A 26,005-nucleotide genomic window follows, 5' to 3' on the forward strand; every position below is an offset into this window, starting at 1 on the left:
GGTCCCTCATTCAGGGTGGTGAGCTAGTGTAATGAGACAGTTCCTTTGGGACTAGAAAAGACTGGAACTGAAGCAGAGTGCATATTTTGTAGCAACGTCCTGCGGTTTAAGATGTTGATAAAGCAATAATCAGTAGGCCACAATGCAAGATTATCTAGACAATCTAGGCCTCATTGTGAATAGTTGTGAAACAAAGTGTACTGAACTGAAAATAAGACAAATGAACTTAAAGTGGGGTTTCAGTGAAACTGTAAGAAATAAGTCAGCAGCTACAAAAACTGTAGCTGCTGACTTTTAATTAAAAAAACAGCCACTTACCTGCCCCTCGATCCCGCGGTGTCATCCCCGCAGCCCGTTTCACCTGCCGTCCTGTGTTCCCGGTGCCGGCATCTTCTGACATCTTGTAGCTTTACATCCGGGTGCCCACTGCGCATGCGTGAGTAGTGCTGCACTTTCTGAATGGTCCCATAGTCTTCTGGGACTTTTCACCTGTCCCAGAAGACTACAGGGAGAGAAGGGGGAGGACAACTTCCGATTGCCTAGGTGATCGCAGCAGAAGTGGGAGAGGGGTACATCTCAGTTTCGAGTACTCTCTTCCCCTCCACTCCCCAAAGGTGCAAATCCTTAATGGGGAGCGGGGGGAGCAGTCATTAAAGCAAAAACTTCCCTTTTAGGTGGAGCTCTGCTTTAACAATGACTCTTGCAACTTTGATGAACATGGGTATGAAACCTTTTACCCGGTCTGTAGCCACAGTAATGTAGCAGATAGTCTCTCAGCAGGGGGGCCCCCGAGTTCCCTTGGATCCTCCGTTGAAGAGTGATGCAGATGACAGCACTCCGGTCCACCTGCCTGCAGGATTGTCCCTCCTGCTTGTCAGTGTTGCCACTGGTTTGCGATTCCTTCACTTCTCTCTATGCGGCCTCACCAAGCCTGGTTCGCCAGTGTCCCACATGGCCTTCTCAACACACCCGTTCTTCAGCTCTCACCATCCACTTCCTCCTTCCTGTAAAAGTTCTCTAGCTTCTGAATATATGGGTTCCTGCCCCTTTGCCAGCTCTTTTGGGAAATATAGGCTGTTTACTCTTTGTCTGAATACAGAAGCCCTGCCATTACCACACATGTTTAACTATGCTTTGCTTCATTAAAGTCTGAATAATTAAACTGCAGAACACTGCCATCTTGTGGTTAATTACCATCATGCAACCAGTATTAATGCAGGGTGTTGCATTTAGATAACTATAATGCCATAAAAATGTATGAGCTAATGATGTGAAAGGAATCCATAGATATGAGATGATCGTTGTCCAATACATCCAATTTTGGACAGATCTTTATATTTTCTACCACATAGGAATGTTTATTCAGCAGTATGTGTATGACTTCTGTACTGCTACCCCCATTGCAGCCGCTAGGTAAGATGGGTCCCCTGTTCTTTGCCTCGATCTCTATAAGAATTTCAGCCTCTCTGACTAGGTTGAGTGTACAAAGCATGCAATATCATAAAAACTCCCTGAAAGTAATACATGATAATAATGGCTATTGTATATTCAACAAGGACCTACCCTGTAACCGGCAACTGAGACACAAACCTGCACAGAATTCGGGAACTAATCCAATAAAAGGTATATTTTTTCTGTTTTAGATTCTTAACATGTTTCCAAACTTGCTGAGCAAGGTTCCTGGACCCCATCAGAAAATTTTTGCCAATTTTGAAAAACTGAGGGCATTTGTTAGGGAGATGGTGAAGTCCCACCAAGAAGTTCTGGATGAGAACAGTCCACAGGACTTCATAGACTGTTTTCTCATAAAGATGGAAGAGGTGAGTTCAGGGGTTGACTAAAACCAGTGATGGAATGTTGGTGAAATGTTTGTCTCTACTTTGGAGAAGAACAAGAATACCAGATGCGTAGCCCTAATAATTACACTGATCACATTATGACCATTGACAGGTAAAAGTGAATAACATTGATTATCTCATGACAATGGCATCTAAAGGTTGGTGGGATATATTAGGCAGCAAGTGAACATGTTGTCCCTGAGGTTGGTGCGTTGAAAACAGAAAAATGGGATCCTAGCTGGAAATATACTGTAGCCCTTTTTTGTCTGCAATCACTGGTGCAGGGAATTATTGTTTAGGCCTGCTCATTGTTCCAAAGCCTTCTGCTCTGATTTCTTTCCCCTGTATTCTATTGGATTCTAGAATTTTGTAGTAGGAATGGACAGTTGGAATATTCATGGGACTCCAGCCAATCCCTGAGAAGGTGTGCCCAGTAGATAGTGGGAAAGCCCATAAATACTCTAAGGCCTGAGGCTGCAGCAGTGTGTTCCTGGGTCCAGTCCTGCTGGAAACCCCTGTTCAAGTGCTCTGTCCCTGGGACAGGAGTGGTAGAGAAGCTTGTGTGAAGACATCAAGGTCCCAGGTAGGCTTAGCTGGGGGTCTATTTTCAAGTCTAGTCCTGGAATCAAGTTGGGTCTGGAGAAACTCACTGGAGAGAGCCAGAAGGGAGCTTGGGGGAAGAAAGTCCAGCTGTCCTATGGTAGTGTGTGCCTGTATCTTTCTCACTGAGAAGAACCTGGTAGATAGTTGGGAGTAGGCAACCAATGATTCTTTGGCTGTGTGAGTAGATGACCCCAGTGCTAGAGGGCTAGCGATTGTGTGTAGCTTTTTGTTCTTCGAGAGAAGTCATTGTCACTGTCAGCACAAAGATTCTATGGAAAATTTTTGTACAGTTCAATAAGATAACTAAAGAGTTTTCAAAGTGTTAAATTCATCAATTTTGGGGAATCCCATGCTCCCCTCATCCCCTCTTTTAGTTCAATGTTCAAATAAAACCCTAAAAAAGACACTCCTAGATTGTCCTTTTGAGCCAGTGGAAGAGTGAGGAAAATGCTGCGTGCCTGGCTGTGTGTGTGCCTTAACTGGGATAATAGGACTAAGTTCACCAGTGACTTTTTAGGGGGTGCACTATAGGCAAATTCAAATAGTAGATGGCAGCAGATCATTAAAGTACATCAATACCAAAATGGCTTTTAAAGCCTGACTTCAGGCTGCCCAAAAAATATTAAATGTGGTGGTGCCCTTCCCCCTGCATATCGAAGATGTAATTCTTGTTGTGTACAGTTTGGATCCAGCAGACAAGAAATCATTACCTTAATCCATGGTCCCAAGGAAGTTGAAGCAGCAGTTGTTCCAGTATTGATGACCAGTCCCTTGAAGCCACTTTTCTTCTCTGGGTGTACAATGCAGGACCAGAGCCCATCTCTGGTCCAGTACTAAATGTGATGATGTTGAGGACCCAGTCACATTCTGAGGCAGGAGAGAAAGAGCCCATAGCCCTAGACCATGAATTAAAGAACAAACATATAACATATTGCAGTTTGCAAATGTTTAGATGTTTAGATGATTATTTTAAGAAACATTTTCTGCAAGTACAAAAAAAAAAATGTGTTCATCTTCCCGGAAATCCAGTGCCCTCAGACAATGTTATCAACCTTCCAAGTTCTCTTCATAGTTAGTAGTCCTAACATTGTGCCAATGCAATAATAAGGTCATATATTTTAATGCAGCTAAGAGCAGTGATTTTTTAAAGTACTAATATTTACAAAGGAAAAAAGAGGTTTAAATTCCTGGCAAATAACATCTCCCTTTAAAGAAAAAAAAGAGTACACAGACCCCAAAAATTCTCCAAAATACATAACGGGCCTGTAAGGGTTTAGTATTGTGTGCTGTTTTTTTTTTGTTTTTCTTCAAATGAAAATTGTGCATTTCTTTTTCTTGAATATCACTTTTGCTGTAGCACATCTTACAGCAAGAATAGAAAAAAAATGACATGGAGTCCTCCCAAAATGCGGTATAAATTTTAAGGGGGTACACAAAGTTTGAGGTCCCACAAAAATCCATACCAGACTCTTAATCCAAGCATGCCGCAAGGCTGGCAAGAAAAGGAGATGGGAATGAGCATGCCCCCCCAAACCATGTCAGACCACAGGCCCTCGACACCAACATGGATGAGCTGAGCGGCATCAAGTATTGGTAAGGCACCTGATGCTTCCTTGGCAACCACTGACAGATGGAAGCTGTCATGTTCGCCTACACTGAACACTGTAAACATTAGGCATACGGACAAACGTCTGAACAGCCAGTGTTCAGTTCAAACCTTTCCAAACCACGTTGAAGTCAATGGGAGGTAAATGTTAGAAAACAAAAACAGATTTTCTAGGCTAATTGACAAGGGACTGTCAAACAAATTGCATGGGAGCTGGGCACTTCCCTGGAAACCTTGTACTAAAGCAAACAAAAAATGGTTTAAATATTCAATTTGGCAAGCAGCAGCAATTTTTAATAATATTTGAATAGTAGCATTAAAAATGCAAAATAAGATGCCTGGGGATGCCCTTAACCTGCCTGTGAAGTTACACATCTGTACGATGTATACAGCCTACTGCAGCAAAACTAACATTTACAATGAAAACAATGTGCTTAAAATGACTGAAAATGACAGTTCCTGGCTGTTTTGTTCTGTTTGTAAACAAACCAACCTCATCTATACTAGACCCTTTCCCTAGTTGAGGGTCTAATATAGATGTTATTGGGAAACCCCACAAAAAAAAGTAAAAAAAAAAAGAATGGGTTTCCTCCTAAAAATCCATACCAGACCCTTATCTGAGCATGCAGCCTGGTATGCCCCACCTTCCTGAACCAAACCAAGACACGTGCCCTCAACATGGAGTGTACCTTACCGGGGGGGGCAACCTAGGAAAACACCTTGTATGCATATGGATGGAAACAAGGACCTCTTCAACACAAGTCATCATTGTGGGGGGCGTATCAGAATCTAGATTCCCACTATAAAAATTAAGAGGAACTCCGGATACTCCACCCCCCCCCCATGTGAATGAGCAAGGGTTACATAGTTCCCATAATCATTCATAAAAATGTAAAAAAAACACTACCATTTTTAAAAAGTCATTTGTAAAAAAAAAATTAAAACCTCCCAAAACACCGTATTTGCCGGCGTATGAGACGACTGGGCGTATAAGACGACCCCCTACTTTTCCTGTTAAAATATAGGGTTTGAGCTATACTCTCCGTATAAGACTACCCCTCTTCCAACACACACCAAATATAAATGAAAAAACATCAGATTTGATTTCAATATGGTATGCTTTTTCAGTATGGTATTCCAATGATGGGGTGCTATTCCTCCCACTGACACCAATGATGGGGCACGATTCCTCGCTCTGACACCAATGATGGGGCACTATTCCTCCCACTGATACCAATGATGAGGCACTACTCCTCCCACTGACACCAATGATGGGGCACTATTTCATCCACTGACACCAATGATGGGGCACTATTCCTCCCAATGACACCAATGATGGGGCACTATTCCTCCCACTGACACCAATGATGAGGCACTATTCCTCCCACTGACACCAATGATGGGACACTATTCCTCCCACTGACACCAATGATGGTGCCCCATCATTAGTGTCAGTGTGTGAGGAATAGTGTCCCATCATTAGTGTCAGTGGGAGGAATTGTGCCCCATCATTAGTCAGTGGGAGGAATAGTGCCCCATCATTGGTGTCAGTGGGAAGAATCGTGCCCCATCATTGGTGTCAGTGGGAGGAATAGTGTCCCATCATTAGTGTCAGTGGGAGGAATAGTGCTCCATCATTGGTGTCAGTGGGAGGAATAGCGCCCCATCATTGGTGTCAGTGGGAGGAATAGCGCCCCATCATTGGTATCAGTGGCAGGAATTGTGCCCCATCATTGGTATCAGTGGGAGGAATAGTGCCCCATCATTGGTGTCAGTGGGAGGAATAGCGCCCCATCATTGGTATCAGTGGAAGGAATAGCGCCCCATCGTTGGTATCAGTGGCGGGAAAAGTGCCCCATCGTTGGTATCAGTGGGGAGAATAGTGCCCCATCGTTGGTATCAGTGGGGAGAATAGTGCCCCATCATTGGTGTCAGTGGGGGAGGAACAGTGCCCCATCGTTAGTGTCAGTGGGGGAGGAGTAGTGCCCCATCGTTGGTGTCAGTGGGGGAGGAACAGTGCCCCATCGTTAGTGTCAGTGGGGGAGGAGTAGTGCCCCATCGTTGGTGTCAGTGGGGGAGGAACAGTGCCCCATCGTTGGTGTCAGTGGGGGAGGAACAGTGCCCCATCGTTAGTGTCAGTGGGGGAGAGGAATAGTGCCAAGAGTGTCACAGCATGGTGCTGCTGCACACTTACTGGCCGCTCCCTCGCTCGATTTTCGCAGGGCCGCTTGGCTCCGCCTCCTCGCCAGTGATTGGTCGCCTGTGTGCCTTTCCAGTGCTGGCGCCCAATCACCGGTGAGGAGGCGGAGCCGAGCGGCTGAACTGAAAGGAGCAGCCGCGCTTCCTGGACCGGATCGTCGTGGGACCGGGTCCAGAGCCAGGTAAGGTACAGCAGCCCCCTGCCCGCCCCTGTACTTAGTGTCCTTTCCGCCACCGCGCCGCCCCTCAAAAAAGTGCCGCCCTGACACCGGCTCGCCGTATACCGGCGTATAAGACGACCCCCGACTTTTCAGAAGATTTTCATGGGTTAAAAAGTCGTCTTATACGCCGGCAAATACGGTACCCATAATTTAAATCCATCGCCGATGACATTGTTCATTGATATAGATCCATGTGAATTTAATTTAAAAACCATTTTGAGAGATCTTGTCTTGTTTACACACACACTGAGTTGTCTATGTTCATACCTGCTAAAAAAAAAAATTTGCATGTTGCTTGTGTTATACCTACATATCCCACCACCAATTATCAACTGGAAAGTATGTTATCTTGAACATGCACTCATAATACCTTATGATGGCCACTAAACAGAAGAATACATATGTACCCATCCCAACCAATGAGAAGTATCTGTATTTTATTATAGGAGAAAAAAAAAACAAATACGGAGTTTAACGAAGAGAACTTATTGGCATCAGTTCTTGACCTGTTCTTTGCTGGTACAGAGACTTCAAGCGCTACCCTAAGATATGCTTTCCTAATAATGCAGAAATTTCCAGAGATACAAGGTATTTCTAGATGTGTATATTTTGTCATTCCAGGTATAACTGATATCATCTACAGTATTGTCTTGCTAATAACAGAGTTATGTGCTATAGTGTTTTTTATTGACATGTACTGATTAAAGTGTGCAGTTTGTTTTTATCATCCAACATAGGGGGTAAAATGCCTGTCAGCTTATTATTTGCAGTGTCCTTTTGTGGAGAATTGTCTGTACTTCCTGCCCCTGAAGTGCACATGAAATGGAGTGGAGGTAATTCTCCTCTTAGACCAGCCATATTCAACCCTAAACAATAAGGTTTCTAGGAGTTCCTTAAGCTGTTGCCGGTTGGCCTCCAGTTTGACGGTGGCTGTATAGTTTTGGGGCCAATGGAACCAGCAGCATGCCATCAATGATCTTTTTGTGTTTCAATATTTATTAGTTATTCAGTAGTCAGCAAGTTACAAAAAAGAGTTATCCAGACAAGTAAGACAGTATTCAAGCATTAATACACTGAAAGATATCAAAGCAATATGATATATTCAGACAGAAAAATACAGCATAAAGGAAAGCTTGAATCCAATCTTTGGGATAAAGAATAAGTTCACCTTTGGGAACATGTTACATGTTACCCACCCACTCCCTCTGACAGTATCAGAGCCTGGGATTGAACCTGGGCCTTCTGCGGTGAGAGGCAACGTTTCTTCTCACTGAGCTACCGGGGATGCTGGATAACACTTGAACTCCTTGCTCCTCCCATGAACTTCCTGATAAAAGCCATGTCTCTGCACTTCCTGGTTGCCATATTATTGTGCCTTCACCATTCAATATCCCGCTTATCTTTCCTGCTGCCGTCTACACCTTCGCTACCGACCTTTGGCTTGTTAGATCCTCATCTACTACCATTTGTCCCCGACCCTTGGCTTTTGGACTGACTGCTTCTGCTTGATCCCTAACCTGTTCGATCTGCTATTGGTTTCCGGCTTGCTCATTCCCTGGTGGGGTGATCCTGAGATCTGCGACCTGGTATTAACACGCAGCAAAATCCATCTCCACCACTAGGAGCTCTGGTGAAGACAGATTAATGCTTAGATCCCGCACCTCAGGTGAGCCTGCGTCATTTCCCAGGGTGATCTGCTGGTGTACCTATCCTGCTGGTTTCAGATAAGCCTTTCACTGCTATAGCAACTGGTCTCTGAACCTGGTCCAGACCCTGACAGACAGTACGGGGAAACTTCTTCCCATACTATCTGTCAGATTTGAAAACAGTGTGGCTGTGCGGGGCTCCACCCACACAGCCGCACCATTCATTCACTGTGTTCTGTGAATGAGTGCCTACAGGTCCGACCAAGCTGGCCCAAACTATGTAAAGTATATCAAAAGGTGGAGATCATCTTTAAATTGGGAATCTGTGAATTAATTATAGTGAGCCCAGTTGCCAAACTGATTTGAAGGAATACTTTACTGAGGCAGAAAAAAAGTTCACAATGTTTAATGCACGACCTGATACAAAGTCTTCTGGATGTGGCTTCAAGAAATATAGTTTGTGTTGATACACCTTTCTCTTTATATGCTATATGAGCCATAAAGAGGATTGAATAAATTAGATACTTTTTTTTTTAACTTAACAGGATGACTACTGATATTAAATGCATATAGGCCCAGTTCCTACATACAGAGTAAGAATGGATTCTGAACCTCTTTTCCCTCAGTTGCAAAGAGTGCCCCATTTTCTTTTGTAATGACCTTAAAGTGTATAACCTGAAGATTAAAATCATAGGTTGAAGAGCGTGCCCCAAACCCTTCCTGGATCTAGATCTGCGTGACAGAACTCTGACTCCTGGCTTATCTGACTTCCCACAATTTCTCTACACCTTTGACTTTTTCTGTCCCTGGATCTCACATTATGTTTCTGCTGCTTATATCTTTTTTTTTTCTAGCCTGTGGCGTTAAAGACATCATGCCTATGCTTTCAGAATCTATTTCTATGGTCAAGAAAGAGAATTTACATTACTTTTTAGTGGCTGCCAGGGCAATATTTCTGAGATATTTGAAGTTTCAGTCCATACTCCATATAGCAGAGAGGTTAACTGAATTGAATAGCCTTATGAGAATGGAAGAACTATCAGTACAGTTACACAAACCATAGTCTTATTTTCAGGAAATATGGCTCCCTTGGATATCTTTTATAAACAATTCCAATTTCGTAACCTTCCTGATTCCCATTTTTTTCACATAATGTTATCTCCCCAGAAGGTCCTTCCCTTTGTCTTTTTTCTACATATTTATTTATGTTCTCTTTTTTTTCCCCTTTTTCGTTTGGAGTGTTTGCCCCTCTATATTCAACTTTTTTTTTTTGCTATATAACACCTTATTTGACTTTTTTTTCTTATATCTTATACCTTATATTGTACGCCCCTTGAGGGTTAGGGACTGATGTGAATGTACAATATATACGTAAAGTGCTGTGTAAATTGAAGGTGCTATATACAGTGGGGCAAAAAAGTATTTAGTCAGCCACCAATTGTGCAAGTTCTCCCACTTAAAAAGATGAGAGAGACCTGTAATTGGCATCATAGGTAGACCTCAACTATGAGAGACAAAATGAGGAAAAAAACATCCAGACAATCACACTGGCTGATTTGGAAGGAATTTATTTGCAAATTATGGTGGAAAATAAGTATTTGGTCACCTGCAAACAAGCAAGACCTGTACCTTTTTCTTTAAGAGGCTCCTCTGTCCTGCACTCATTACCTGTATCAATGGCACCTGTTTGAACTTGTTATCAGTATAAAAGATACCTGTCCACAACCTCAAAGTGTCACACTCCAAACTCCATAATGGTGAAGACCAAAGAGCTGTCAAAGGACACCAGAAACAAAATTGTAGACCTGCACCAGGCTGGGAAGACTGAATCTGCAATAGGCAAGCAGCTTGGTGTGAACAAATCAACTGTGGGAGCAATAATTAGAAAATGGAAGACATACAAGACCACTGATAATCTCCCTCGATTTGAGGCTCCACGCAAGATCTCACCCCGTGGGGTCAAAATGATCACAAGAACGGTGAGCAAAAATCCCAGGACCACACGGGGGAACCTAGTGAATGACCTGCAGAGAGCTGGGACCAACGTAACAAAGGCTACCATCAGTAACACACTACGCTGCCAGGGACTCAGATCCTGCATTGCCAGACGTGTCCCCCTGCTTAAGCCAGTACATGTCCGGGCCCGTCTGAAGTTTGCTAGAGAGCATTTGGATGATCCAGAAGAGGATTGAGAGAATGTCATATGGTCAGATGAAACCAAAATAGAACTGTTTGGTAGAAACACAACTCGTTGTGTTTGGAGGAGAGAGAATGCTGAGTTGCATCCAAAGAACACCATACCTACTGTGAAGCATAGGGATGGCAACATCATGCTTTGGGGCTGTTTCACCGTAAAGGGACCAGGACGACTGATCCATGTACAGGACAGAATGAATGGGGCCATGTATCGTGAGATTTTGAGCGCAAACCTCCTTCCATCAGCAAGGGCATTGAAGATGAAACGTGGCTGGGTCTTCCAACATGACAATGATCCCAAACATACCTCCCGGGCAACGAAGGAGTGGCTTCGTAAGAAGCATTTCAAGGTCCTGGAGTGGCCTAGCCAGTCTCCAGATCTCAACCCCATAGAAAACCTTTGGAGGGAGTTGAAAGTCCGTGTTGCCCAGCGACAGCCCCAAAACATCACTGCTCTAGAGGAGATCTGCATGGAGGAATGGGACAACATACCAGCAACAGTGTGTGCCAACCTTGTGAAGACTTACATGAAACGTTTGACCTCTGTCATTGCCAACAAAGGATATATAACAAAGTATTGAGATGAACTTTTGATATTGACCAAATACTTATTTTCCACCATAATTTGCAAATAAATTCTTTCCAAATCGGTCAATGTGATTGTCTGGATTTTTTTTTTTCATTTTGTCTCTCATAGTTGAGGTCTACCTATGATGCCAATTAAAGGCCTCTCTCATCTTTTTAAGTGGGAGAACTTCCACAATTGGTGGCTGACTAAATACTTTTTTGCCCCACTGTAAGTACCCGAAATAAATAAATAAATATCTTTTATTAAATTGTTCATTTAAAAAAAACTCAACAATTTATATTTATCCAAATACAAACATTTCACCTGAATTTTTCATTCCCGTTTCATCCCCACCTCAATTATATAAGTCTTTTTATTTATTTAATTACTTATTTTTTCTTTAGCCTTATTTGTCTAATTTGTATAGTACTACCCCCCTTAAGGGTCGTTGAATAATTGTTGGGTTTTCTGTCTTGTCTGACCCCCTTCCTGAAAGCCCAAGCCCTGCTGACACCTCTGTAAACTTCTGGTCAAAGGAATCCTCTGGCTAACACCAGAAATTAGACTCACACTAATATTTTGATTATATTGAGAGCACAAAACCAACAAAAGCAGCATAAAGAAAACATGTGCTAATAGCAGCTATCACGCTTGGCAACTTCAAGTAAAGGTCAGCATACATCAAAATCTTAATCAGTTCAGCAATTCAGAATTTGAGCAGTAGTCTAAGTCCTGAGATATTACTTCCCTCAGTGAGCAAAAAAACTACCAAACAATGCGAATAACTCACTTTGGGCTCTCAGAGGCTGATGTCAGGGTTCATTGGCAACTTAAATGGCTTGAGGATGGAACTCTCTCACCTGATCCATAACTCCGGTCAGGCAGCTGATGGTCACTCTGTAGATGGAAGGACCGCCAGTGTTCCTGTGGTTCCTCCTTCAGAGATCACTCTGGACAGCAACACTCTGGATCGCTGTCCACAGGACAGTACACCAGACTTATTAGCGGTGACAGCTGTCGGCATTTTCTTCCTCCACTCTCCCTCTCTCTGGCCTGACCCGGTCCTCTGGTTTCTTGTACAGCCAGCCTTCTTCTCACACCTGCACTCCAACTCTCCCCACTCACTTCTTGTCATTGGGTTCCCGGGCATCTGTATTTATTTACCTCTGCCCACACTCCAGCTCCTCTGGGAAATGTAGTTTGTTAGCTCACTGCCCAACAGCAAAGTTCTGCAGTCAGCCTACGAATCCCAAAGATCTTAATAAAAATATACTATATGAGAAACCACATGTCCTTTACTAGTCATTGCACAGCATTGCCTTCTCATAGAGATCTTTTTGCTTTTTGATAGCAGGTTTTCTTTGAAAGAAAACTCCTTGCCATTTCTATCATAGTTTTCATTTAACCTGCAGAGAAGGTCCAGAAAGAAATTGACACTGTGATTGGACAAGATCGCTTTCCCTCTGTGGAGGACAGGAACAAGATGCCATATACAGATGCTGTCATACATGAAATCCAAAGATTTGCCGATATCGTTCCAGCAGGTTTACTTCATGCTACCAGCAAAGACATCACCTTCCGAGGATATAATATTCCTAAGGTAGGGGTATTTATAAAAATGTCTTTTATAGAGGAATTGCCAAGTGATCATCTCCCAACAAAATTAATTGAGATGCGTTGATTTTGTCAGTTGTGTATTGGAAACAATTTAAAATAACACTATTTATGTTTTTAAAGAGATCCTGTCACCTTCAGGATCAATTGGCAGGATCTTTATAAAATATTACTCTCCAGATTACCTTTTCTTCCTTCTCCAAGGATCCCCAAATTCTCCTCTTTTATGGACGTTGCTGCCAAATACCTGGTGTTTCTGGCTATAGGGACATGTGACCCCCTCCCATGATGTAGTTCCCATGGCCTATCACAAGGTCTGAGAATTGTTACATAATGGAGGAACTTGGGTAACTCCTCCATCTGAGATTTGACACCAGCTCAGGTATATTGGCAGCTGCAATGGTGGAAGGAATGGTGGAGTTTGGGCAAGGTGACAGGTTCTCTTAAACTGCAGGACATGCTGCAGTTCAGGTTGCTAAACCCTAAGCTAAAGAGTAAAATTTAAAATACATTTCCAAATCTCCAGTTAGAAATTTTGATAATTATGTTTTGATTTTATTTTTATCTTATTTTCAACTTAGGGCACCTTGGTGGTTGTTACCCTCACTTCTGTTTTGAAAGATCCCAAATTCTTTAAGAATCCTACCAACTTTGATCCTGCACACTTTCTTGATGAGAATGGGGTCTTTAAGAAGAATGATGCTTTTATGCCATTTTCTGCAGGTACAGTACTAGAGAATTATTCAAACATTAAAGGCAATCCATTGTAACTGTAACATAAACAAGCCAAGAGGTAATTATTACAATTTAAATTATGTTGCCATTGCTCCTAAAAATATGAATAGTTTCTTCTTGTTTAGCTATACTACTGTATGTACCTTCTGTGTGTAAATGAGGACACTTAATTAATTCTGCATATACAGTCAGTGCTTCTTGGTTAGAAGCAAACCACAATGGATTTGAATGTGCTTATTTTACCTGTAGACATAAAATTTCAGGGAAGGTGGGCATGCCATCGAGCAAAACCTATTCAGATCTTCAGCCCTGGTTTACACTGATGCAGTGAGGAACTTGCAGAGTTTTCAGTGCGAATTCTGCACTGCATCAGAATCGCACCCTGTTCATGCGAACTGCTGCGGGTGTGTATGTTAACAAGACCCCAAAATCAGTTCGCAAAATGTGGTGCGATGTGCAGAATCGGATTGCATAGGTGTGAATACCCATGCAACCTGATTCTAGTGTGGACCAAAAAAAGGGTCCTGCACGTTTTTGGTGCGGGTACGGTGCAAATAGAGCCATACAAAATGTATGGCTCCAATTGCACTGCACACAAATCACATGTGATTTGCACAGGAATCTGGTGCGGTTCCTGTGTGAATCACATGCGATGCACCACATGTACAGTTGTGTTCAAAATAATAGCAGTGTGTTGATAAAAGTGAATAAAGCTCAAACTCCTTCTAAAAGCTTTTATTTCCATACACACAAATGCATTGGGAACACTACACATTCTATTCCAAATCAAAACATGAAGAAAAATAGATCAAATTTGTGTTGTTCTTCTAAAGAAATTGAAGAAAAGTGAATATTAGACTGTTCAAAAAAATAGCAGTGTTTGTATTCTTCTTTACAAACTCAAACATTCACTATATAAACTGAAAAATGTTTGAAGATTTTGCTTTCCTTTGAATCACTTAATGAATATTTCGTTGTATAAGCACTGTTTCTGAGAACTGCTGTACATCTGTGTTGCATGGAGTCACCCAACGTCTGGCACCTGTGAACAGGTATTCCAGCCCAGGATGATTGGACTACATTCCACAGTTCTTCTCTATTTCTTGGTTTTGCCTCAGAAACTGCATTTTTGAAGTCACCCCACAAGTTTTCTATTGGATTAAGATCCAGGGATTGGGCTGACTACTCCATAACGTCAATCTTGTTGGTCTGGAACCAAGATGTTGCACATTTACTGGTGTGTTTGGGGTCGTTGTCTTGTTGGAACATCCATTTCAAGGGCATTTCCTCTTCAGCATAAGGCAGCATGACCTGTTCAAGTATTCTGATGTATTCAAACTGATCCATGACCCCCAGTATGCGATAAACAGGCCCAACACCGTAGTATGAGAAACATCCCCATATCATGATGCTTGCACAACTATGCTTCACTGCCTTCACAGTGTACTGTGGCTTGAATTCAGTGTTTGGGGGCCGTCTGACAAACTGTCTCCCGCCACTAGACCCAAAAAGAACAATCTTACTTTCATCAGTCCACAAAATGTTGCACCGTTTCTCTTTAGGCCAGTCAATGTGCTCTTTGGCAAATTGTAACCTCTTCAGCACATGTCTTTTTTTCAACAGTGGGTCTTTGCGGGGGCTTCTTGTAGATAGCTTGGCTTCACATAGGCGTCTTCTAATTGTAACAGTACTCACAGGTAACTTTAGACCTTCTTTGATCTTCCTGGAGCTGATTGTTGGCTGAGTCCTTGCCATTTTAGCTATTCTTCTATCCATTCGAATGGTAGTTTTTCGCTTTCTTCCATGTCTTTCAGGTTTTGGTTGCCATTTTAAAGCATTTGTGATCATTTTAGCTGAGCAGCCTATCATTTTCTGCACTTCTTTATATGTTTTCCCCTCTCTAATCAACTTTTTAATCAAGGTACGCTGTTCTTCTGAACAATGTCTGGAACAACCAATTTTCCTCAGAATTTCAGAGAGAAATGCACTGTAACCAGCATGTACAACATTTGCTGCCTTCCTTCCTTAAATAAGGGCAATAATTGCCACCTGTTTTTCAAAGAATGAATGACCTCACTAATAGAACTCCACACTGCTATTATTTTGAACATGCCCCTTTCAATTAGTGATTCAATTACACAGAATCAGCAGCATGCATGTCATGACTCTTGGGTCTGTTGGATTTCTATTACTCTACTACACCTGCTAGTAAATTATTTTCCATGTAGAAATATCATTTCTACCAAGAACAGTGATTCATCAGGTTAGTGATGTCTGACTGCTATTATTTTGAACACAACTGTATGTGAACCCAGGCTCAATCAAATACAGGCTCAATCAGCAAAGGTGTTGATCAGATTAGCTATATTTTTTCATTTGCACAGTTTTAGATAGAGGAAATATGAATAGAAGGCAAGACTTGACTGTCGTTTAGATAAAAAGTTCACCCTACCTAGGAAAAACTAAATTTCAACTCTCTAATAAATTTTCTCTGTAAGATAGTAAAAATGATACCTATTAGTCCACTGTGAATCTCTCCTTTTGCTGCTTTGCTTCAGATTGCCTCCATACATCCTGGCTCTACCCTACGTGTTTTATGACATGGCAAGGACGCGTTTGTGTTTTATGTTTACATACTTTGCACGCTGTGCCTGAAGGAGGTCCTATTTGGATAGCTATGCTGACTGCTTGGCGGAGCTTGGGTGAATGCCTCTTTTAAAGCTTTTGAGTGCATTTCACCACTTATGGTCTGAGGGTCAATAAGCTTTGATAAGCTGCAAAGCTTTTCAATGGGGGTGTAGAGCACTTGATGTCACTTTCTTTGTTGAGCTTAGACACTTTGCTGTTGCTTGTTGGAATGTCATCTGGAGGATTCTTCTCTCAGATAACATCTGATGATGCCTTTGGTTGGCCTCTTCCTTTAAGAATCAGAGTTTTTGAACTCTTTTGGACAATATTAACCCCATACTGTCTGGATTGATGGTGCACTTTTTTTTTATCTTCCAGAGAGATTGTGGACAGGACCACAGCCTCTTGACAATCATTATGTGCTGTGCAACCTACCTATTTACCAAACACTACAGTCAAGTCAGATCCATCTTGTGAATAACCCCTTTTGATTAGTGGTGTGTAATCAGTGTGTTAGCATGGTGTGTTAGCATGGTGTACATAGTCACAAAGTCTGCCCCGAAGGGGCTGGAAAGCATTTAAAGAGCAGAATTAGGTGTTTCCCAAGCACCAATTTCCCAACAAGCAAGAGAACTGTAACCTGCAGGTTGTACATGTGTTGCTATCTTAAAGCTGAATTTTTTTCCCCCTTTTCTTCACCTTAGGCAAGCGTGTATGTGCAGGAGAAGGTCTGGCCCGTATGGAGCTTTTCTTGTTTTTCACTACTGTACTCCAGAGGTTTACTTTGAAACCAACTGTGGATAAGAAGGAAGTAGAGATCACCCCAGAACCCAAAACCAATGCCTCAAGAGCTCGGAATTATACAATGTTTGCAGTTCCTCGGTAAAATACCCTTCATGCAACATTTAAGAGATGGTGTCATAGTGTAGAGGAGGAGAGACGTGCCACAGAGACAAACATAAATATTTGTTTTCTTGAGGTATAAAAATGATTACATTATTTTAAATTATGAGTAATCATTAGATAATAAAATGAATAGCCTTTAATTATACTCTATTTTTTCATATAATTTATTGTGCATTGTATTTTGTCTGCCAGATCCTAAGCCTACCATTTTGTTAGTCAGCTCATTGCTTCAAAGATGTGCATTCAAAATTCTGCATATATATATTCAACTATAGTTTAGAAAAAACAGAATTTTACCCGATAACACAAGATTACATGAGTGACCATTAAAAATTAGCTGTTCATGTTGTAACACCCAACTGCAGGGGACATCATGTGGCCAACTTACTCTCAAAAATAACACAGCTGGTGCATACAATATTCATGCTATTCTGGGTGCTTGGGCTGGAAAAGTATTTATTAACGACTCAAGCTTAAAAAAAAAAAACACTTTATTTTCCAAAATGGTGAAAACACTCTTGGTTAGTTTTATAATGTACAATATAAGTGATTTTTCATCCTGAGAACATCTCAACCCAAACTCCACGAACTACAGTATATCGATAACATATCTTCATTTTTTTCAGAGGCTGAAATGGGAGAGGATGAAAAAACCCTTCCTGTTACATTAAAAAAAGAAGCCATTAAAGTGGATTAAACTGCATCTGAGCACCACAAACTGAAAATGTTTTTTAATTCATTTTTTAATATTGAAAGCAAATTCATCCATCCCTGCCTCTTTGCTTTATTTTGTTGAGAAATCACTTTGAAACCCCCCCCCCCCCTAACATTTTTGGCCATGGCCATCTTGAGTAAGGGCAGATGATTCATGATACATATACTTCCTGAAATTCATAAAGCATTATAATGTAGCATTTACTTCCTGGAATCCATGAAGAATAAAGCCAGCCACTCATACTCGTAATGAAAAAAATCTTTTATTGGCTACATATAAAATGACACTGCTTTTGAAGAAGGCTCTACAGGCTGAAACGTGTTGCTTTTTGAAGCTGTGTCATTTTATATGTAGCCAATAAAAGATTTTTTTCATTAAGACTACAATGAGTGGCTGGCTTTATACTTCATGGACTTCCACTTCGAGGGATGAATGCCACAGTCAGGGCACCGGTCTCCAGTCTCTGAATTGGGAATAAAGCAGTAGAGCTAGGGTAAGGTTGTTTACTGGAATCCATCTGCTCAGGCATGCAGGCAGGAGGGTGTGCTTAGCTAAGAAAACCCATCCTTCCTTCCTGAAGACGCCTGGGATGTATGGCATCATTTGTTTAGGCATGGAAACCAGGAAGCAACTGAAAAAATGTGAAAGAAAGTTTAGAAAAAGTACTTATAACACACTTTCCCATCTATTTATTAACTACTTGCCAACTGCGCTATAGCCCAATGACGGCTACAGTGTGGTTGTCCAGTTCTGGGAGGGCATCATATGACATTCTCCCAGAATGCTCCCTCTCTCGCGCCCCCACCCGGCGCTGTCCATGATCGCTGTGTCCTGTGGACACAGCTGATCACATTATGAGGTAAAAGGCCAATCACAGTGGCCTTTTACCATGTGATCAGCTGTATCCAATGACACAGCAGATCACCGAGTAAATACAGTTGCTGGTTATCGGCTGCACTTTCCTCACGCTGTCACAGCATGAGGAAATTACTGCCGATAACCGGCAACTGTCACAGAGGACATCCGCATTGATCATCAGGGCACTACAGTGCCACCCAGCAATTGCGCTCATCAGTGCCATCAGTCAGTGCTGTCATTCAGTGCTGCCAGTCAGCTCCACCCATCAGTGCCACCTATCAGTGCCCAACATTGCTGCATATCAGTGCCATTATCAGAAATCAAACACCCAGCTACCTGACCAAACAAAACCAATAGATTACTGCTCCACTAACTATATTGAGACAAAAAAACTAAATTCAACCTAGCAGCCTAACTTGAAGAGAGCACTTCATATACTTTATTAACTCTAAAAGCTCCAGGATACATCTGTACTGCATACTTACATCAGTCCAGCTTAGCACAAGGCGTTTGCTGATTGGATGGGGTTTCATTGGATCACATGTGAGCCCACACACCGTTTTTTTAAATTTAATTTAATTTCCACAGTATTACAAGCAGCACTGGGAAAAAAAACAAACCCTTATCTACTCTGCGCTTAACAGCATCCTTGAGCACAATCCATTACAGGGTTAACAAATTCGGTCACAAAGGCCAGGATCCTGTAGCTCTCATACCAACAGCACAAGGAATTCTGAATAGCTTGAAAGACAAAAAAAACAATGATTTTTCTCAATAGTACTTATCTTTTACTGTGACAAGTTAAAAACAAATACAGTCACATGAATTAGTGAAGGGAAGTATGTGATGAACAGTCAGGTGTTGGAATGGAGCCAGTGTCAGGGTCAGCGGTACAGCTATAGGAAAAGCTGAGTCTTCCTCCTTTCCCCCCATAACAGACTTGCAGACTGGATGAAGATAGAGCACCCGTGTTTATGGAGTACTCTGTGCTCAATGCTGCTCTACTTTCTGGCATTTATGGCAACGAGTTTTAAGATAAACTGTATGCTTTCCCGACATGCACAGAAACGCGTTGCTCTTTAGCAAATACTGAGCAGTGCTGTTAAAGTGATTGCAAAGTCTAATTTTTTTTTTCTTTTTAAATAACAAACAGGTTATACGTTCCTGCAGGTCCCCCACCTGCAATCCTGGCTCCTCCACTTCTTGATATGCCACCATAGGAAGCCGCATACTAGTGTGGTACACCTGTGTGTGATCCTTTCCATTGATAGACAGAGTGGCTCGGCCCTGCCCCCTCATCACAAAATTTGACTGACAGCAGTGGGAACCAATTGCTCTCAGCCAAGCCTGTGAGTGTGGGGAGCAGAGGAGAGAGCAGCTGCAGAGAGGCACAGCACTGGATCGAGATTGGGCTCAGGTAAGTATTAGTGGGAGTGAGGGAGCAAAACTTTAACCTAAACATTTTTTGACTTAATGCAAGGAATTAATTAACTGCTTGCCCTCTGCCCCATAGCAGAAATACTGTACATGTACAGTGAGGAACAGGAGTATTTGAACACCCTGCAATTTTGCAAGTTCTCCCACTTAGAAATCATGGAGGTGTCTAAAATTCACATTGCAGGTGCATTCCCACTCTGAGAGACAGAATTAAAAAAAAAAAAATTCAGGAAATCACATTGTATGATTTGTAAAGAATGTATTTGTCTTGCACTGCTGAATGTAAGTATTTGAACCCCTGAGAAAATCAGTGTTAATGTTTGCTACAGAAGCCTTTGTTTGCAATTACAGAGGTCAGACATTCCCTGTAGTTCTTGACCAGGTTTGCACACACTGCAACAAGGATTTTGTCTCACTCCTCCACACAGATCTCCTCTAGATCCGTCAGGTTTCGGGGCTGTCGCTGAGCAACACTGAGTTTCAGCTCCCTCCAAAGATGTTCTATTGGATTTAGGTCTGGAGACTGGCTAGGCCACTCCAGAACCTTGATATGCTTCTTACGGAGCTACTCCTTGGTTATCCTGGCTGTGTGCTTCGGCTCGTTGTCATGTTGGAAGACCCAGCCACGACCCATCTTCAATGCTCTGACTGAGGGAAGGAGGTTGTTGCTCAAAATCTCACAATAAATGGCCCCATTCATCCTCTCCTTAATACAGTGCAGTCGTCCTGTTCCCTTCGTAGAAAAGCACCCCCAAAACATGATGTTACCACCCCCATGCTTCACAGTAGGGATGGTGTTCTTGGGATGCAACTCATCCTTCTTTTTCCTCCAAACACGATGAGTGAAGTTTAGACCAAAAAGTTCTACTTTGGTCTCATCTGACCACATGACTTTCTCCCATGCCTCCTCTGGATCATCCAGATGGTCATTGGCAAACTTCAGAGGGGCCTGGACATGTGATGACTTGAGCAGGGGAACCTTCTGTGCAATGCATGATTTGAAACCATGACGGCGTAGTGTTCTACCGACAGTGACCTTTGAAACTGTGGTCCCAGCTCTCTTCCTGTCATTGACGAGCTCCTCCCTTGTACTTCTGGGCTGATTCCTCACCTTTCTTATCATCAGTGATACCCCACGAGGTGAGATCTTGCATGGAGCCCCAGTCCGAAGGAGACTGAGAGTCGTCTTTAGCCTCTTCCATTTTCTAACAATTGCTCCAACAGTTGATCTATTTTCACCAAGCTGCTTGGCAATTGCCCCGTAGCCCTTTTCAGCCTTGTGGAGGTCCACAATTTTGTCTCTGGTGTCTTTTTACAGCTCTCTGGTCTTGCCCATGGTAGTAGTTGGCGTCTGACTGAGCTCTTTAAAGACACCTGTCCACCCCAAAGTCAGACAGGTGCTACTAAGTTAGATTAATGAGTGGAGTAGAGGTGGACTTTTTAAAGGCACAGTAACAGGTCTTTGAGAGTCAGAATTCTTGCTGTTTCTTAGGTGTTCAAATACTTCTGTTCAACAGTGCAAGACAAATAAATTCTTTAAAAGTCATACAATGTGATTTCCTGAATTTTTTTTTTATTCTGTCTCTCAGAGTGGGAATGCACCTACAATGTGAATTTCAGACCCCTCCATGATTTCTAAGTGGGAGAACTTGCAAAATCGCAGGGGGTTCAAATACTTCTGTTCCTCACTGTATACATACATGATTTGCATGTATATCAACTAGGGATTTCAATCACCGGGTCCTGGCCAGCGATTCCCTGTCGACACCCGTTGATCATCGGGGAAAGCTGACAGGAGAGAGACCTGTGTATATACAACACAGATCTCTCCCTTGTCAGCATGGACATGCTGCTTTGTATGTCTCTGCACAGCAGAGAGGTACACAACAGCATGTCTCCAAAATAAAACACAGCACACAGTTCGGCTCCATGCACATGGGGTGTTTTGACAACGCTGGTAACGTTAGCTGTGTGAAGTCACGTTAAAAACGTGAGTTCTTCAGCTTTTTTAAGCATTTTTGTATTAGCGTTTAGCTCTGTTTTCCCAGATTTGTGTTTTTTAGCGTTTTTTTTTTAGCAAAAAAAATTTTTTTCAATCAAGAAAATGTCCCCAAAAAATGGTTTGTGGCATTTTACCGTGTTTTACAGCTAAAAAACTCCTCTAGAAACCCACTAGTTTTTCCTGCCAAAAAACATTGATTGCTGTCCATGTGTGCATGGACACATAGGATAACATGCTGGGGGGGTTTACTAGCTGTAGAAAAAAGTCAAACGTCAAAAGCCAAAAACAGCCGCTGTAAAAACCTCCAGTGTGCATGAGGACTAAGGGTGGCCATACACTATACAATTTTCTGTCCAATTTCTGCCCAACTTCCTTTAGATTTACCTTCAACTATGTAGTGCAAGAGCCTGCCTAATTGGATACAATTGAAAGTTTTGTTAGGTTTGATCTCCTATTATATGGTTTTTGGTAAAAAAAAAACCCAAAAATCTCAAGAAAATGGTATAATGTATGGCCAGCCTTAACCCTTTGATCGCCCCAGATGTTAACCTCTTCCTGCCCAGTGTCATTAATACAGTGTCAGTGCTTTTTATTAGCATTGATCACCGTATTAGTGTCACTGGGGATGTCAGTTTCCCCAGCAGTGCCAGAATGCCCGCCGCAGTCCCGCTATAAGTCGTTGATCGTCGCCATTAATACTGTAAAAATAAAAAAAGACGTATCAGAATACATTTTAGCCTAACTTTATGATGCAATTTTATTTTTTATTGGATATGTTTTGTAGCAAAAAGTCAAAAATATTGTTGTTTTTTTTTTCAAAATTGTTGGTCTGTTTTTGTTTATAGCGTAAAAAAAAATAAAAACCGCAGAGGTGATCAAATACCACAGAAAGAAAGCTCTATTTATGAATAAAAAAGGATATACATTTTATGTAAAGTGTTGTATGACTGCACAATTGTCAGTTAAATTAACGCAGGGCTGTATCGCAAAAATGGCCTGGTCCGGAAGGGGGGTAAATCCTCTGAAGAGCAAGTGGTTTAAGTTGTTGTAAACCCTTACATATACCCAGTGAAGTGACTGGCCTCAGGTGATACACAGAGATGAAACAAATCATTTTAAGCAGGTTGTACCTTATTATCTGTGATCTTCTCTAAAGCCATTCAAAGTACAGATTTTTCACATAATCTCTCAGCTCTAAAAAGTAGGGGGCAGGGAGCTGAAGTTACATCAGTGAGGAGAGCTCTGAGAGCTGATTGGTGGGAATGGACAAGGGACACCCATTTCCCCCCCCCCCCCTTCACACAGTGTACAGAGATTAGGCTTTCAATCTGCTGGACTGCCCTCCCTTATAACCATTTTTCTCTTGGTGTCAGAAGTGACAGATAGAGTAAGGAGGCAGCAGACAGAAATGACACTTAAGGCTCTGGATTGAGACAAGTCTACACTATAGAAGGATATGCTTTGTTCATATTCTATATCAGAGATTGACAACCACCTGAAAGCAGAGCTCCAGTCACACTATAAAAAAAATAAAAGTCAGCAGATACAAAAACTGTAGCTGCTGACATTTAAAAAAACAGCTACTCACTTGTCCCTCAATCCTGCGGTGACCCCCCCGCAGCCCGTTTCACTGGCCGTCTTGTGTTCCCATCACATGCATCTTCAGTGTGGGCACCCGGCTGTGACAGCTTGGGACTTCACAGCCAGGTGCTCGCTGCGCTTTCTGAATGGTCCTGTAGTCTTCTGGGTCACAGAAAACTAGGAAAGGGGGGAGGACAACTTCTGCTTCCGATTGCCTAGGCGATCTCAGTAGAAGTGGGACGGGTATCTGTCAATTTCCGGTACCCAGTTCTCCCCACACTCCCCGAAGGTGTCAATCCTTAATAGGGAGTGGGGGACCAGTCTTTAAACCAGAACTTCCCCTTCTGGGTGGAGCTTCACTTTAACATAAAAAAAAAATAATTTATCTGCTAATTTGCACATTTTGGTACAGTGCAATTTTGCAAAGGATCATGGACTTCTTTTTCGGGTTTCTCTTATGTAGGACAGGCTACTGAAATTAATAGGCTGCCTACACATACAGTGAAGGAAATAAGTATTTGATCCCCTGCTGATTTTGAATGTTTGCCCACTCACAAAGTAATGATCAGTCTAAAAATCGAATGGTTGGTGTATTGTAACACTGAGAGACAGAATAGCAACAAAAAATTCAAAAGAAATGCATGTCTAACAAATTATGCACTGATTTGACTTAATGCAAGGAATTAATTAACTACTTGCAAGCTGCTTGGCGATAGTTTGGTAGCCCAGTCCAGCCTTGTGTAGGTCTACAATTTTGTCCCTGACATCCTTGGACAGCTCTTTGGTCTTTGCCATGGTGGAGAGCTTAGAATCTGATTGTTTGATTGCTCCTGTGGACAGGTGTTTTTTATACAGGTAACAAAATGAAATTAGCAGCACTCCCTTTAAGAGACTGCTTCTAAACTCAGCTTGTTACCTGTATGAAAAACACCTGGGAGCCAGAAATCCTGCTGAATGATAGGGGATCAAATACTTATTTCCCTCATGAACATGCAAATCAGTCATCATTTGTTAGACATGCATTTCTTTTGAATTTTTTGTTGCTATTCTATCTCTCAGTGTTACAATTCATTAACCACACATGGAAATGTGTGTGCTCCGTTGCACCTGCATGGTGTGAGAAGAGCCTTATGAAGTGTTTTAGGTAGAGGGAAGGAGACAATGCTTTTGCTGCATTTTGAAGACAATTATGTTCCTAAACCCTGGCTCTGTGAAGAACTTGGACTGTGTGAACATGGAAGAAACTGGCTGAGACTGAGCTATCTAGCACTAAACAGGAGGGGAGGTCAAAGGAACATACCAAAACACATTAGTATACAAGTTGTAGTGGCCCAAAACTGCCTTTAGATATCAGTATACATCAAGCAGTAGTAAGCTGATATAGTTCAATACAACAGGAAAAAATACAAACAGATGGAACAGAACGCACAGGGCGAACTATATAAGCCATTAGATAATGCTGTTGTCAGCAGGATCAGGAGTACAGAGTACAGAAGTGTGTGGTGGAGCAGAGTCCCAGGGTGAATTAACTCAAAGCAGTAGACAAAATACGATTCCTCCTGCGCTCCAGGACCCAGGCCGGTGGTGAATAGGTGAAATCAAACCCAAAAGGAAATGACCACCAGAGCATAGAAGGTCGTGCAGCTCCAAAACAAGGCTGGGGAAGCCCGAACAATACTGCAAAATGAAAAAAACAAGAAGCGCACCAACCTTGCGCATTACCTCAGTAACCAAAATTTATTAGTAAAAGAATGGTACTCACAAACAGCGAATAAAAACAGGCATGTAAGTCCTCCAGGGGACTTCAGAAACAGGAGGCCAGCGCAAATCCCATCATGGGGGTAGACACTCAGTACAGCTGATGCGTTTCGAAGGACGTGCCTTCTTCCTCAGAGCTGGAGGAAGAAGGCACGTCCTTCGAAACGCGTCAGCTGTACTGAGTGTCTACCCCCATGATGGGATTTGCGCAAGGTTGGTGCGCTTCTTGTTTTTTTCATTTTGCTGAATTAACTCAAACACATTGTTGCCAGCAGGATTCAGAGTGAAAGAACAGTGCAGTCATTTGTATAATAAATGAAGGTGTGTAGTGAATTGTCATGCTTTCATGAGGGTGGGCTCATCAGAGTGACATCAGCAGGGAATGTATGAATCGGAGAATGGGACTGCCCTCAACGGACCAGGGAAATCTAAAGAGAACTGTATATTAAAAACAAAAAGAGGGCGCACAGGCCTGGCGCATTACCTTAAAAATGGGATTTATTTATAAATTGTTAAATACTCACAAGAGAAATGTAAAATCCGATCAAAATGAGAAACATGTCGCAAGGGATGCAGAGTGGTTCAGGAACCCCTATGGGTGGTCTGGTGGGGGACTGTGACACACTGGCTCTGAGGAAGAGATACAACCTCGAAACGCGTCAGCCACCAGCTATCCAGAGGTTCACAGTCCCCCACCACACCAACCATAGGGGTTCCTGAACCACTCTGCATCCCTTGCGACATGTTTCTCATTTTGATCGGATTTTACATTTCTCTTGTGAGTATTTTACAATTTATAAATAAATCCCATTTTTAAGGTAATGCGCCAGGCCTGTGCGCCCTCTTTTTGTTTCTTATATACAGCTTCACCCATTGTGCATAGTAGTGGTAATA

The 26,005-nt window shown here is 42.3% G+C and overlaps 1 protein-coding gene across 1 annotated transcript in view; it reads left to right on the forward strand.

The window, feature by feature from the left end:
- Positions 1–16,905, forward strand: part of LOC149445164 (cytochrome P450 2C8-like) — a 32,082-nt gene extending 15,177 nt beyond the window's left edge. Inside the window, exons 5-9 of the mRNA XM_089654220.1 lie at positions 1,644–1,820; positions 6,914–7,055; positions 12,290–12,477; positions 13,073–13,214; positions 16,559–16,905. Of these exons, the coding sequence (XP_089510346.1) occupies positions 1,644–1,820; positions 6,914–7,055; positions 12,290–12,477; positions 13,073–13,214; positions 16,559–16,740 (831 nt within the window). The 3' untranslated portion in view covers positions 16,741–16,905. The remainder of the gene's footprint in view (positions 1–1,643; positions 1,821–6,913; positions 7,056–12,289; positions 12,478–13,072; positions 13,215–16,558) is intronic.
- The last annotated feature ends 9,100 nt before the right edge of the window (positions 16,906–26,005 follow it).

Source organism: Staurois parvus, unplaced genomic scaffold, assembly GCF_062004578.1.
Source record: "Staurois parvus isolate SC_StPar_1 unplaced genomic scaffold, SC_StPar_1.0 ptg000746l, whole genome shotgun sequence".
NCBI classification, from domain to species: Eukaryota; Metazoa; Chordata; class Amphibia; order Anura; family Ranidae; genus Staurois; species Staurois parvus.